This window comes from Halichoerus grypus, chromosome 4, assembly GCF_964656455.1.
Source record: "Halichoerus grypus chromosome 4, mHalGry1.hap1.1, whole genome shotgun sequence".
Lineage (NCBI taxonomy): Eukaryota > Metazoa > Chordata > Mammalia > Carnivora > Phocidae > Halichoerus > Halichoerus grypus.
Genome location: NC_135715.1, coordinates 133,841,622 through 133,856,109, shown reverse-complemented (window position 1 = coordinate 133,856,109; position 14,488 = coordinate 133,841,622). Strand labels below are relative to the sequence as shown.

The 14,488-nt window shown below is 35.5% G+C and overlaps 1 protein-coding gene across 4 annotated transcripts in view; it reads left to right on the top strand.

The window, feature by feature from the left end:
• The window catches only part of TLK1 (tousled like kinase 1), a 154,743-nt gene that overhangs the window by 125,932 nt on the left and 14,323 nt on the right, over positions 1–14,488 (top strand). For all 4 annotated transcript variants that reach the window (XM_036067307.2, XM_036067310.2, XM_078070982.1 and 1 more), the window contains 2 exons: positions 9,490–9,587; positions 11,894–11,975. In XM_036067307.2, the coding sequence (XP_035923200.1) occupies positions 9,490–9,587; positions 11,894–11,975 (180 nt within the window). The remainder of the gene's footprint in view (positions 1–9,489; positions 9,588–11,893; positions 11,976–14,488) is intronic.

Here is a 14,488-nt window from a genome sequence, read left to right as displayed (position 1 = left end):
GTAGTACCACCAGGGAACAAAATTGAGTTAAGTGGTGTCATCTTAGAGCACAAATAGCAGTTGCCTGCTTACCACTGGATATTAATTTTTGAGTGGCAAAATTAAGTAATAAGCATTAAGTCGCATGTTTTAAAAATACGTTCTTTGGCATTCTAAAGCACACCTGGAAAATAGGCCATTAAAATAGGTTATTCTGTTTTCTAAAAAAGTAGATTGGACACTTTTAACAACATAGAGAACAAGCTTCAGTTAAGAGAAGAGATGTTATCACCTCTATCTTATCAGCTCCCTATGCTCCTGGGTTTATTAAGCTGACATGAACTGTACCCAACTTGTAACTATATAGTTTCTACCATAGGCTGGTTCTGATATATGAATATTTGAGGTCCTTGTACCTGCACGGGAGTTAACCTGTACTGTGTCAGCTTAGGGTTTAGATTTGGAGCCCAGAATACTCTTGCTCTCTCTCTGTCTTTAATAAAAACTCTTAAAGTTCAGTAGAATTATTAGATTAAATTTGTGGGCACCAAAAGAGAAAACTTATTTCATTGAGGAAGCCCATGCTGTTTGGACATATGAGACTAGAAGGCCTATTTACTTTTTCTTGAAATGAATAATTTATGATGTGCTTTGTATTTTATAAAGATCATCATAATAATTGAATAGGTAAACTGAAATATGAAAAAGTATATTTACCTTTGAATAAATCATAAAGTTCAGTTCACATTCTGCACTATTCTGCAGAGTTAGAAATATAATAAATCCAGAGCTATTAGCGTGATAGAGTAAGGAATGAAAGTTAAGCAAAAGCCTCCAAAAGTAAGTCCGTGGCTAACATAAATAGATGTTTCTGGGGCTTAAGGGCTTATTAGTTTTCTCTTCTGAGATTAGGAAAATCACTGTGCAGCATCACTTTTTTTTTTAATATATCAAGAATTCTTTAATATTTTCAGTTATTCGGTTTATGAACTCATTGCTTACTCATTCACTAAGTGATTGATTTATTTCCATAGTCTGCCTGACACAGGCATGATTCAAATTCCCATTTCAGGAGAATTACATAATACTACATTTTATGGACTTCGAAGGTTTAACCATTCTGGAGTGAATATTAATGTTAACTTTTTGAATGCCAAGATCTCCCTATGTGTTGTCAAAATAATAAAGCTAGTAGCCGGCAAAGCCAGACATGCACCTTTTTCTTTCCGCTCCCATTTCGGTGGCGGTACCTGTACACTCATTCCTACGGTTCTTCTGTTGTACATGTAGCAAGTTGATTCATTGTATTCAGAAGAATTAATTCACTTACAGCATTCTTTGCATCTGTCTTAGAATAGTGGCGGTGCTTGCTTTTTGTTTTTTCAGAAACGTGCTTCATTTTCATTGCAGATAAAGGAGAGCAGTTAAGTTTGTCTCTTTCCCTCACGTATTATTTTCCTTGAGTATTGTTAGTGACTATTATATCAGCTAGAATATTTCTTACTAGCTGGTATATTGTTTTCTCTCTAAATTTATTTTTAAAGGTCAACAGAAAAAAACATTTTTAATAAAAACTATACTCTCTAACATAATCTTGCCTTTTATGTAGCTTAAGGATTTAAAAGAATAGAACAGAGAAGAGCTATATAATAAAATATGTGGAGACTATACAAATTATTCTCAAAACAGTTTTTAAAAAATAACTTTGGTAGTAATTATGTACAAACTTACCGGTAACAGTTACCCCTTATTAAAAGCTTGTAGTTGCAGCGAGAATAAATTTCTGTCTTTAAAAAGTTGGTTCTTTGAAGCAAGGCTACTAACTACCCCATTTTATGTACTTGTGCCACATGTGGAATCTGTGGATTTAAGGAAACAAATTCTGTGCCTTTTAGCTCTTACGGATGATCATATTTTGATATACCAGTCTTTGATACATTCTAGATGGGAATTTATCTTTTTGATGTGAGGAGTTCTGCTAGGTTGTTGTTTGTATAGTTCAGATCATTATTCTGCAATTGAAGGAAACTACATGGATATGCTTTTCTAGGATTATTACTAAATTAACACAAATAACTTTTTAAAATAAATCCCTGAAAAACCATCATCCTTGTAATAGATTCTCTCTGTAGCTAATATTTAAATGATATAAGTTACCCATCATAGTACCCCAAAATGATGAGGAAATAAGAATTTTGGAAGTTATTAGGACTAATAACTATGTCTTGCCACTGCGATTACTCAAGTGTGTGATGTGAACAGCATGCAGATGTGTGTTGCCCTTTATTTAGTCTTCAAGTTTTGTCATCTTCTAGACTTAAAATATTTGATTAGCAGTATGGAATATTAAATAGTATTAGTAGGGATTGGCCTTAATGTATGTGTTTTGGGTTGTATGTGTGCATGAGAGGGAGGGAGGGAGAGAGACAGAGAGAGAGAGAGAGAGAGAGAGATTTATAAGTCCTGAATATAAGTGCTGGAAGTTTTTTTGGAAAAACATAACCAATTTGTAACTGAAACAGGATTAGTCAAGAATCATCAGCACCAACACAAATGTATCTTTGCAGACCAAAGGAATCAGCTAAACAATTTGCAGTCATCTCAATCTCTACTAAAACAAAAATCACATCCAACATGCCACCTGACACCATTTCTTTCTCTCTCTCTCCTTTGCTCCTTGCGATGTGGCATTCATCTCTCCTTGTGCCTCCGTTCTGAAGAGATAACAGTATAGCAACAACTCTGCCACTGAAATCCTGTTCTCTGACCGATATTGGCACCTGCAAAGAGAAACAACCAGTAACAGGCAGCAGCAGCATCAGTATTAATCTTCCATGATGAAATCTTTACAGGTCAAGAACAAGCACACAGCTCTTTTCTCACTCCTTCACAGTGGACCATGCAACTAGTTGAAATGGAAGACAATGGATTGTCTACAAGCCTTTTGAACAGTGGAGAATACAGGGCATTGGTTTTAGGTGAATTGACCCCCAAGTAACTCTTGAAGTTTGATATCTCCTTTGGTCTTTCTTTCTAGAATACCACTGTCATCTGATATATCAGATCCTTAGTATAACCACAAAGAATAAGTTTGCATATGTGACATTTATTGTCACTTGTTTGAATAAAAATATGAAAATAATGAACAGTATAATTCTAGAGGACTTAATCTCTAAATCTGTGTGTTCACCTTTATATTCATGGCCATGACTAGAAGAAATCTCTTGGGAATTCTTCTCTCAATTAAAGCCAACCACATTGTACATTACATTTCTCTAGAACATAAGAAAAGATGCTACTTGTATAAGGCAGTAGTTTTCAGTAGAAGTCTGGTGAAAATACACTGTAGTAGAAAAGGTCATGATTAAGCCCACGAAGAATGTTACAAGGTTTGGGCAAGAATAGTGTTAGAATTCTAAACTTGACATTCTGTCCTTACTACTGTTTCCCTTTTAAAAATGAGTAGTAGTCTATAAAGATGACTTTGCTGAGAGAACATGGGACTGGCTGTAGATAGGAAAACTCCCAGTGTTCATATTTTACCTCCTACTCTTATTATGAATCCATAAACATTACTACTCTGTGTTTCCCCAGTTGCAGTCATACATCTTAACTTGGTGTAGTAGATTTTCAATTACCAAAATGAAAATTTAGAAGTAAAATGTGTTTTGCTCCTGTAATGTTTAATATTAATCCAGTTTTATAGGGAATGGAATTTTTTTTAATTTTGGAAAGAATTTTAGAAGTCGTGTTAGCCATTGGTTAGAGCAGAGTTCAATTCATGTTTGTAAATTCAGTCTAGAGATCACTGTTTTACAGAAAAAGAAAACAATTGCTTATCCACTGGCCCTTCCCAATCAGAACTATAACTGCATGCCATTTACAGTTGACCCTTGTACAATCAGGGGTTAGGAGCACCAACCCTCCTCTACCCCCATGTGCACAAAACTCTGCATATAACTTTTGTCTCCCCCAAAACTTAACTACTAATAGCCTGCTGTTAACCAGAAGACTTAACCAATAACATAAGCAGTCAGTTAACACAAATTTTCTATATTATATGTATTATATACTGTATTTTTACGGTAAGCTAGAGGAAAATGTTACTAAGAAAATTATGAGGAAAATACATTTACAGTACTTTATTTGTTGAAAAAAATTTGCCTATTAGTGGACCCGTGCAGCTTAAACCCATGTTGTTCAAGGGTCACCTGTATATTCATGTGCGTCAAGAGAGTCTAGAATACTAGGCTCTTTCCGTCATTGTGTAGAAAGTTAAATGTCTTCATACTTAAATAAAGAATCTGTGAATCCAGCCAAATCCTGAAAAAGGTTCAGAGGAACCCAGGCCGTGCGGAGGACTACGATACGCTGTAAGGCGCGAGGCCCGGCTGTGCTACGGTGTGGTGTGAGCACCTTCCTTCGTGTTTAACATCAAGGAATTTCCAGTACAGCAGCTGTAATTTCTTTTTCAAGAAGTATACTAAATATTTAAATTTTGCCAGTCAGTTGACTTGTTACATTTATTTGCTGCTGGGAAGGGTTTTATTTTGTCTTGTTTAAATAGAATGGAGGAACTGACAGAATCAAAACCTGCCTATTTTAACAGTTATTCCCAGGGGTTTTAATGTAGATATTTATGCATTTGAAGAGAGAATAAAATACCACCCCCACCTCCACACCCCACGCCCTCCCCCTAAAAAAGGAAGAAATGAAGTGTAGAGAAAACATTAAGGTTCTAAAATAATTAAGCCAGTGCAATACATCTGAGGGAGATACAGTATGCTCCCATCAGTAATAACCAGCTCAGTGATTGGGGAGGGGAGTGGAGGGAGCATTTATGTAGTTAGGAATAAACCCCCCTCCCCCCGCCCCAGGAATTTCATAATTTTTGTCCCCTCTCCTCCTCCTACCCAGTTTTCAATCTTACATAATCATACTCAAGCAAAAACAGGGTTATGGGCAATAGTTTCAAAACTGATCTCTGGAAGTTCAGACTTGCTTTATCTATGTGGTTTTTTTGGTTTGTTGGTTGGTTCATATTTCCAATGGTTCATCTCTCTCATATCCATATTTAAAGTATTTGAAAGCATATAATAGAAATAATCTGGGGGCATACAACAGGGTTAAAGATGAAGTAAATTGTTAATGATTTTCTTCTTCCTAATTCTTTTTTTCTGCACTACCCTTTCTTTCCATTAGCTTTTAATAGTGCCTTTGTTAATTTCACCTTTCATTTTCCTTGTGATAAACTTTTAGAATGACATTATAGTTTATGAAATTAAAAAATTTGAGGACCTGCGGATACCAGCTTTTGAGGGATTAATATTGTTCATATTACTAAAACGAATTTGGAGTTAAACTTTTTGAAACCTCATTCTGAACTAGTTTTCCTAGACCAAGTAATGTTATAGTGCTATTGAATAGGCTCTTCAAAGTGATATGCTTTTCTCTTCTTCTTCCATCTTCAAAATATACAGAATTTCTTTTTTACCAACTCTCATTGGTTATAGGCAAGCTGAGAATGATTATCAAAATACTTTCTGTCTTATCTTGGCTTTATAGAAAAGCAGCTCTTTGAAATTGAGGGTTTTTTGTGGATATAACATGTAACATACTCAAGATTTGTTAAAGAAATTTAAACTAGTATGTTTAATTTTTTCAGGATATGTATCATTTTTACATGTGAAAATGCATTTTATAACTCTTTAAGCTTTTATAGCTTTAATGCCTACACACCCCACCTTTCTTTTAGTAATTGCTGTTTTAAAAATCGCCATTATGGGAAATGCACAAAAATCGACCTAGCGGTTTTTACCTGGCATTTTAGAGATTCTGTATTACTGTTACTGACTTTTGGCTTAGAAAGTTGAGCCAAGGGGATATTAAGTTGCCAGAAAAACTTTGCTTACAAACAGAAAGCATTTCTATGTCAAACTTCTGCTGAAGGACAAATTGTTTTGGTTAAGTTGCTGTGGAATTTGCCTTCCATATAAATTTTTTAAAGTTAAAAGTTTTGGAAGGTGGTATGTTTTGCAGGTTTAACAGTGAGGCAGTATTGAGATCTGTTGTTGTATACTTACATGACTTGGGTTTTAAATGAGAATATTAAGAGCTCATTATAAAATAACTGTTAAAATAGCTGTAGTATATACTGTTAAATTGTCCATTGCTGTATCTTTCTGTTTGAACAGAAAAGAACTGTGTCCTTTTACTGTGTGTGATCACCAAACCTACCTCTCTCTCTAAAAGTCTATTCTTAACTCGTGTGTCTTCTAGACCTCTGCTTTAACTGCTCAGCTGGTGGATGACTAGAGGATTGAAAGTTGCTATTATTCTAGTTGGATTATCTCTTGTGTTTTAGTAATCTGGCCTAGTTTTGCCATGGGTTTGAGGATTCCATTCTATAATGAACTCAGGTCAGTTGTGAGCCTGGGTCATACTTGCTTCTCCTGAGCCCTCTGAAAATGATTAATTCTGTGGGCAGCCCAGAGATTAATGTTGATCTCAAACCAAGGAGAGGATAGTCTACAGGATAGATCTTTGGAAATGACTGCACTAAATATAAATCAGTTGATGAAACTACTGTATTCTAGACTATTGTACCCTGGGGCCATACCAAAACTGGGCTTTGCCCCTTTATATAAAGAAAGGGTACTAGGCCATATCGTCCTAACATTCGCCTGAAAGTATGTGTATTAATCTGCTTGGGCTGCCATAACAAAATACCAGAGACTAGGTGTCTTTAACAGAAATTTTCTCACAGTCTGGAGGGTGGAAATCTAAGATCAGGGTCCATCCAGCAGGGTTCAGTTTCTTGTGAGGATCTGTTTCTTCCTGGTTTTAGATGGCTGCCTTCTCACATGTCCTATTCTCTGTGCTCCCACAAAGAGGGGACAGGGTGGGCAGGATCTCTCTCTCTCTCTTCCTCCAGATAAAGCCACTAATCCCATCATGAGGGCCCCACCTTCGTGACCTAATCTAATTCCCAATGGCCCCATCTCCAAATACCATCACATTGAGGTTTAGGGCTTAAACATATGAATTTTGGAGGAACACAAACCTTCAGTCCATAAGAGTATGTATACTGCCCCCCCCCAAGTGGGGTTTAAGAGTTGCAGAATTATCTTGCCCCCAGAAGTGTGTCACTTTGGTTTAAAGTCCAAGATGTGTGAAATAAATAATAAATTACAATATGTTAGATGTAAATATGTTTCACTGACTATGAAAGAGTTATATCTATCAGTATATAAGACTTGGTTATTAAAAAAAGAGAGAGACTTGGTTATAGTTCCTTTACTTGACATTTCCTCTTACATACAGAGGATCCAATTTTTTTTTTTTCCTAGCGCTTCTGACTTTTGTTTTTTCCTGTAAACTTTATAATTCAAACCAAATGCAGCTTGCCTGTGCTTTTAGATTGTAAGATTTTATGGGCCATATCTGCCATGTTTTATAGAGGACAAAAAAAGTTTGCTTAACTGACACAGACCTACATTTTACTTTCTTTAAATACTAAGTATTTATTTTGCAATATTGGTTACTGCCATTGTATAGACCTCTGAAGATTACCAAAAAATATTAAGCAAATGTAACTGTATCAACAATCTAGTTGAATCTCATAAAATATATTTATTGACTCAGTAAAATTTAATTTCTATAAATACTCTTTTGATATAGTATCCCCATACTACAATTTCAAATAAAAGTTAAAACAATTATTTCAGTAGGTATCCTAATAGACATTTCACAGTTTTATCGGATATTTAAAATTTCACCAGCCCACCAAGTGTTTAGTAGCTTCCTACATGTGTAAGAATCACAAGTTTTAAGACCACAAATGTTAGTAATATGGAAAGAAGAGGTTACCACTTTCTATGTTCTGTGGTATAAATGAATTTGAATTTTTTTCATACTCATGGACATACTTGTATAACCAGTTTCTTATTCTACTTTATATGTCTTTATAAATTAAGACACAACTAAGCTGTGATTTGAGTCTCATTCCAAAAGGTTTTTAATCTATTTCCTGTCCTTATAATGAATCTTCAGTTATTTAATCCCCTAGAGTATTTATTACCTTTACTTTTTTCATTAAAATAAATATTTGTGACTGAAGCTGTATAAAGAAATTTCAGTTAAATTAAGACAGTTTGTTTAGTCTATGTATTTAAAAAAAAAAAAAACTCCCCAAAATTCTAGAAAGGTTTATCTTCATTTAAATTTACTGTGAAAGTTTCTGTTTATCATCTAATGCCTACTCCATATTAAATATCTCTGCAACAAGTAGTGGTTTTCATTTTAAAATAATAAAAATAACCTTAAGGGTCAAGTGGAATGCAAACAACATACTTAGATTTAGTTTTTTTTAATATGTGAACATTTGTTTTTCTTTATCATACTTAGAATATTCCTTTCAGTTTAAGCCTTAGATAAAGGTGTTATACCCTTTATAGCTCTTATTATCTGCTTTGGAGTGAAATGATATTTATATCTTCAAAGTAAACTTCAGAATTATTTTTTAGATAAAGGATTTTTTAAATCAAAGATAAATCATTAAAATAAAAGGAGCTAATATACAGATATGTTTAAGTGTAATATAGATTTATAATGGTAGTAGATACACATTTAGGCCAAGGCAATTTGTATTTGTTTATTTACTCAACAAATATTCAGAAATATAATATTGGGCATTTCTAGAATTTTCCACCGAAATTTGATATATCCTTATCTGTCCCTTATGTAGTATTCAAATTTATATTGACAAATCAAAGAGATGTATAAGATGGGTGGTTGTTTATTTGGGGTCTGATTCTAAAATGTTCTCAAAATTGTATATTTTGAGACCTGAAAAATGTTTATCAAAATTTTTATATAAAATGTTAAATTTCTTTAGATTTGCCTAGAGCTGCTCTGATAACTGAGGATCTACCACAGCTATCCATATAATTTTTGTTTTAGAGTCTCTAAGATTGCAGTGGGATTTATCCTGAGTGGTCAGATTGTGTGTGTGTGTGTGTGTGTGTATTTCAGACATTCTAAGGTCTAGAAATAATCAGTGGTTCTGTCTTCTTCCTTTCTTCCTTTTTTGACTATTGTAAAATACCTTCATTTGTTTTGTATTATTAAATTATTCCCTCTTAAATTAAAATTGGGATGTACCAGAAATAAAACTTTCATCTCATTTTGTATTATAAGTCAACCTCAACTACCTTGCAGTCATTTTCAGTTTAAATATTCTAAAAATAGATTTCTTGTAGTACAGAATAAAACTCAGCATCTCATTAGGTATAGATTTTTATGTGGAGGATGGTTTCTTGAAATAGGCTTTTGCCTTATCTCTTTCCATCTTTCAGGCATTGAAAAGTGCACTTTGGTCTTTTAACTCAGTGGTACTTTATAATATACTATTCTTCCTGTCACTGTATAAAATTGATGCGTGGGTAAAAATATCTCTTTTTATATTGCAAATAAATTGAGCTTGTTATAGTCCCCTCTCTTCATTTTCAGGAAGAGGCAGAAATCCAGGCAGAACTTGAACGTTTGGAAAGAGTCAGAAATCTTCACATTCGAGAGCTCAAGAGAATAAATAATGAAGATAATTCACAGTAAGTCATTATTCATATTTTACAGTTTTACGTGATAAAAAGTTTTTTCTCTCTGTGGAGAGCATAAACAATATTTCCGTGTTGGGGGGCCTTCTCAGAACACTCAGAAAAAGATCCAAAGTCCTTCCCATATTTTCAGAAGGCCTTGTATGATCTGGTCTCTGGCCACCTCACCAACCCCATCTCTGTCATCCTCCCCTCATTTATATCTTGTACACAAGCCGGCCTCCTCGAACATGTTTATTTAGCACATTCCCATCTCTGGACTTTCGTGCTTGCCATTTCCTCTACCTGAAGTGTTCTTCCTCTAAATATCTGCGTGGCTTATTCCTTATTTCACTCCAAATGATCATTAGAGAGGCTGTCCTTAGGCCACCCTGTATAAGATAGCAGTTTTTGCCTCACTCCATCCCTTCTCTCAGTATCCTTGCCTTGCTTTATTTTTTCATAGCATTTATCACTACCTGGAATTACAGATTTATGTTTCAGTTATTATTGTCTGTCTCCTCACATTAGAATGTAAGCTACATGAGAGCACAGACTTAATTTTATTTTTGCTATATCCCCAGAGCCTAGACCAGTGCCTGGCACATGCTAGGCCCAAAATAAATGTTTGTTGACTGAATACCAAAGTTAATATTACAATAGTGAAGGAGAAAGTATTTCAGCTAGCAGTAGTTCAGTAAGCCATAGTTGAAATTATTTCAACTAACAAGATTTATGCAAAAACTGTAGAAGAAATAGAAGTTTAAGTTATAGCCTCTGTCCTTATCCTTGCTTATCAAAATGAATGCTATAGATATTAAATGCTAAAGGAACTCAAAAGAGGAGAAAATAACTGAGGACTGGTGGGAGCTTTATGAAGAAGACAGAAATTAAGCAGCAAGGCACTACTTGGATTTAATTGACGTAAAGGAGAGGAAGAGTGTCTTTTTATACTTTATAAGACTTGTGTCATTTAAAGCTTCATGACCTAATATGAATGTCGCAATTGGAAATGGCCAGTTTCTCTTATGAACTATAAATATCTTGCTTAAAAGAAGGCCTATTCATGATCATTTGTTTATGTATAATTCATAAATATACAGATCCTTCCTGTGCATAAGGTGAATGAAATAATATATTTATGGAATAACCCAAAATGTACCAGATGAAAATTCTAATTAAGTGGATAGGACAAAACTAATTTAACAGTTGTCTCTTCTGAAAATTATGTTCAAACTTATTTGTGGATATGACTTAGTCCACTTGATGAAAATTAAGTGAATTGTTATAGCTTTACATTTCACTTTAAAAGTAAACAGAGGAGTGCCTGGCTGGCTCAGTCAGTAGAGCTTGCGACTCTTGATCTTGGGTCGTGAGTTCGAACCTCACGGGGGTAGAGTTTACTTTAAAAAAAGCAAAAACAAAAACTTAGCAGAAACCTCTTTTATTAACAAGTTCTTCAAGAAAAGAAATTGTCAAAGCTATATTCGATTGATTTTGAATGAAATAATAAAATATATTTATACCTGGAATTAATAAAGCTATCATCGTTTTTGTTTTTGTTTTATTTCAAGAGTGCACATTTTGGAATCACATTTTTCCGCTAAGCCCTGTCATGTATTAACTGTTGACCTGAGCAAGTGACTTAACTTTTCTGTGCAGTGGTGCCCTCATCTGTAAAATAAGAGATAGTAGCAACGCCTACTTCATATGGTTGGCTGAGAAATAAATGAGTTAATACATGTGAATGCTTAATATATAGCAGGAGCAATAAATGTTACATAGTAATGAGTATTATCTGTGAGAGATTTTCTAAGTTTCTTTTTAAAGCTTTCATTTTTTAATTGGGAATTGAAATTTTATTTATAGAAGTTCAAAGAGTAAAATTTAATCATGCATGAAGGCCAATTTATACATATAATTATTTTTAATCATATGTCAGTACTACTGTAAAATCTTGATTAACCGTACTCCCAATATAAAAGTATATTTTTCCATGGGAAATAATTCCTACTGAGTAGTTGTGGGATTTCATAAAGCTCTTAGAAATACAGTAGTTGGTAAGTCTTTATCAGAGTGCTATTGGTTATTGAACCTGAATGTTCAGCTAAATGTTAAGTTTAGTGAACACCAGAGAGTTCAGATTGAAAATAGTCATGCAGGTGGAGAACGAAAAGCAGTATAGGATGGAACTCACAATTAGCAGAAGAGTAACTGAGAAAGAAGTAACTCGAAGTAGAAGAGAGAGTGGAACTTTACTGTGGAAGGAACCTTTTTTATGTGGTTTTATGTGCCTAAGTATCTTTTTCTCCCACCTTAAGGTTCAAAGATCACCCAACGTTAAATGAAAGATACTTGTTACTTCATCTGCTTGGTAGAGGTGGCTTTAGTGAAGTGTATAAGGTAATATAGACTTTTTTTCTGTTCTTACACTAAAATAGCAAAGATATAGGAGTACATGGTTAAGAAGTACTTGTCTTTTATTGATTCATTTTATGATTTTTTGACTGATTTTTATGTCCCAACCCTCATTACAAAAGAGCCTGATGGCTTATGTTGTCTTATCTCGAGGGGAGAATCTCCTTGCGTCACGCTGATATCTGGTACCTCGTTACTAGCAGCCAGTCCGATACAAATAACACTCATTAGAATCAAGAGAGGCAAATAGCCATTTAATATAGTACATCTATGGAAAGATTGTACCCCTTAATTTAAACATGTGTCACAAGTCTTACATGTCTTGAATTTACCCAAATCTCTACCTATTTTAAGGCCAGTGTTTCTTAAATGCACCTGTATAAATGTAGAAAAGTTTTTAGTCACCATGTTCAGTGTTTTGTATCTTCTCTTTTTTCACTTTACATTGTATCTTTCTGCCCAGCCTTTAAATTGTGTAGTTCTGGGGCGCCTGAGTGGCTTAGTCCATTAAGTGTTGGACTCTTGATTTCTGCTCAAGGTCATAATCTCAGGATCATGGGGTTGGGTTTAAGGCTTAGCTGGGAGTCTGCTTGTCCCTCTCCCTCTGCTCCTCCCCCCCTCCAACTCACGCACTCTCTCTCTCAAGTAAATAAATAAATCTTTAAAAAAAACAATTGTAGTTCCTAAAGTCTTTTATCATTCTATATTCTCCTTTTCAAATACAGGTTTCCCCAGCTATCCAAAAGTAGAGCATTCCAGTGAGACCATTCATAAGCCAAAACGGCATAAAGGGAAGTGTATCCCCTGCTTTACAAAGTTTGTGTGAGGCCTCTTCACTTTTTTACGAAAGACCTACATTAGTGCCTGTTTTTCCTAACTGAAAGAAATCCAAAGAGGGTTTTCACTCTTTAAACAAAAAGCCATTATTGTAGCAGTGTACATAATATCCATCCTACACTTTGCTTCTGAGCTCCATACCTCCTGTTGGTATACATGACTTAGTCTTTCTACCTCACATGGATGCTTCATATGCAGTACAAACTCAGGTCTGACACAGAAGTTATCTTCCTCTTCTCCACGCTTTTTCTTCTAACACTGCGGCTTCCCACAGCAATACATCCATCTGTCCATTCCCTCCAGTGAAAAACCTAAGGCCATCCTTCGCTCCACCTTTTCCTAACTTCCTTTCCTCAACATAAAACCAGTCCCTGGTGCCCACTGCTAACTTGTATCATTAAGCTCTCAATCCAGCAGTGACCCCTCCGTCTCTCTCTCAGCTTAAGGCCTCCTTGTCTCTTACTGGCATTGCTCCCTGAGCCTCCTAGCTAACCCCCTTCTTTAGGGCTCATTGAGTTTCTCCAGTTTATTGACGTATGCTGCAGCTGGAGTGGCCTTTTTATAAAATGCAGTCTGATCATCTCACTCACCTGCTTATAAGCCCCAGGGGCTTCCCATTTGCTCTTAGTTAGGATGAAGTCTTATTAAAGGTTGTACCCTCACCTTAAATTTAATTCCTGTAGAAGACTTCCCTGTTGGTCTCCCTTTTATAGCTCCTTGTTGACACTTTGTGCTTTGTTTTGTTATGTATTAGTATAGTTAGTGGTTAAGAGCTTGGGTTCTAAAGCCAGATAGGCTAGGTTTGAATACTAACTAGTACTGATTACTGTTTACTAACTGTATATACTCGGGCGTAGGACTTACCATCCTCTGCCTCAGTCTTCCATCTGGAAATACTAACAGTGCCTACATCATAGGATTGTTGTAATGATTTTTGTTTTTAAGATTTACTTACTTATTTTTGAGAGAGAGAGCGAGCGAGCAGCGGGGAGGGACAGAGGGAGAGAGAAACTCCATGCTGAGCACAGAGCCCCTCGCAGGGCTCAATCCCAGGACCCTGAGATCTCGACCTGAGGTGAATCCAAGAGTCAGACACTCAACCAACTGAGCCACCCAGGCGCCCCGGGTTGCTCTAATGATTAGATGAGCTGTATCACAGGAACATTGGTGCTTAGCAAATGTAAGCTCATCAGACTATTCTTAGAAATCCTGACAGTGAGGCAAGGACTGTGCCTTCTTAGTTTACTGAAAACAAACCTGGATTCTAATTCTGAGTCTGGGAAAAAATAATGGGATTTGTATTCAGAAAACTTCAGTTCTGATCTTTGTTCAACTGTGAACCATTTTGTTTTTTTGTTAAGTTGGACAAGCATTAAACATCATGGGTCTAACCTTCCTCACCCATCAGGAGTGATCTGTGAGCTCTCTTCCAATTCCTGGTTCTCTGATTCGAGTAGTAGTTCCTTCTCAAGCACTTAATGGTTCAAGGAGGCTTACTCAGGCCACAAAGTAGAAAAGATCATAATGGCATGGCTCACTCTGGATCTAAAAATCACCAAAAGTACAGTTAGCACTCACTCGGCCTTAAAGTTAGTTGCCCAGCTTCTGAGCTTTTTGTCATGACCTTTCATGACAGCCTTCTGCCACTGCCCTATAGTATT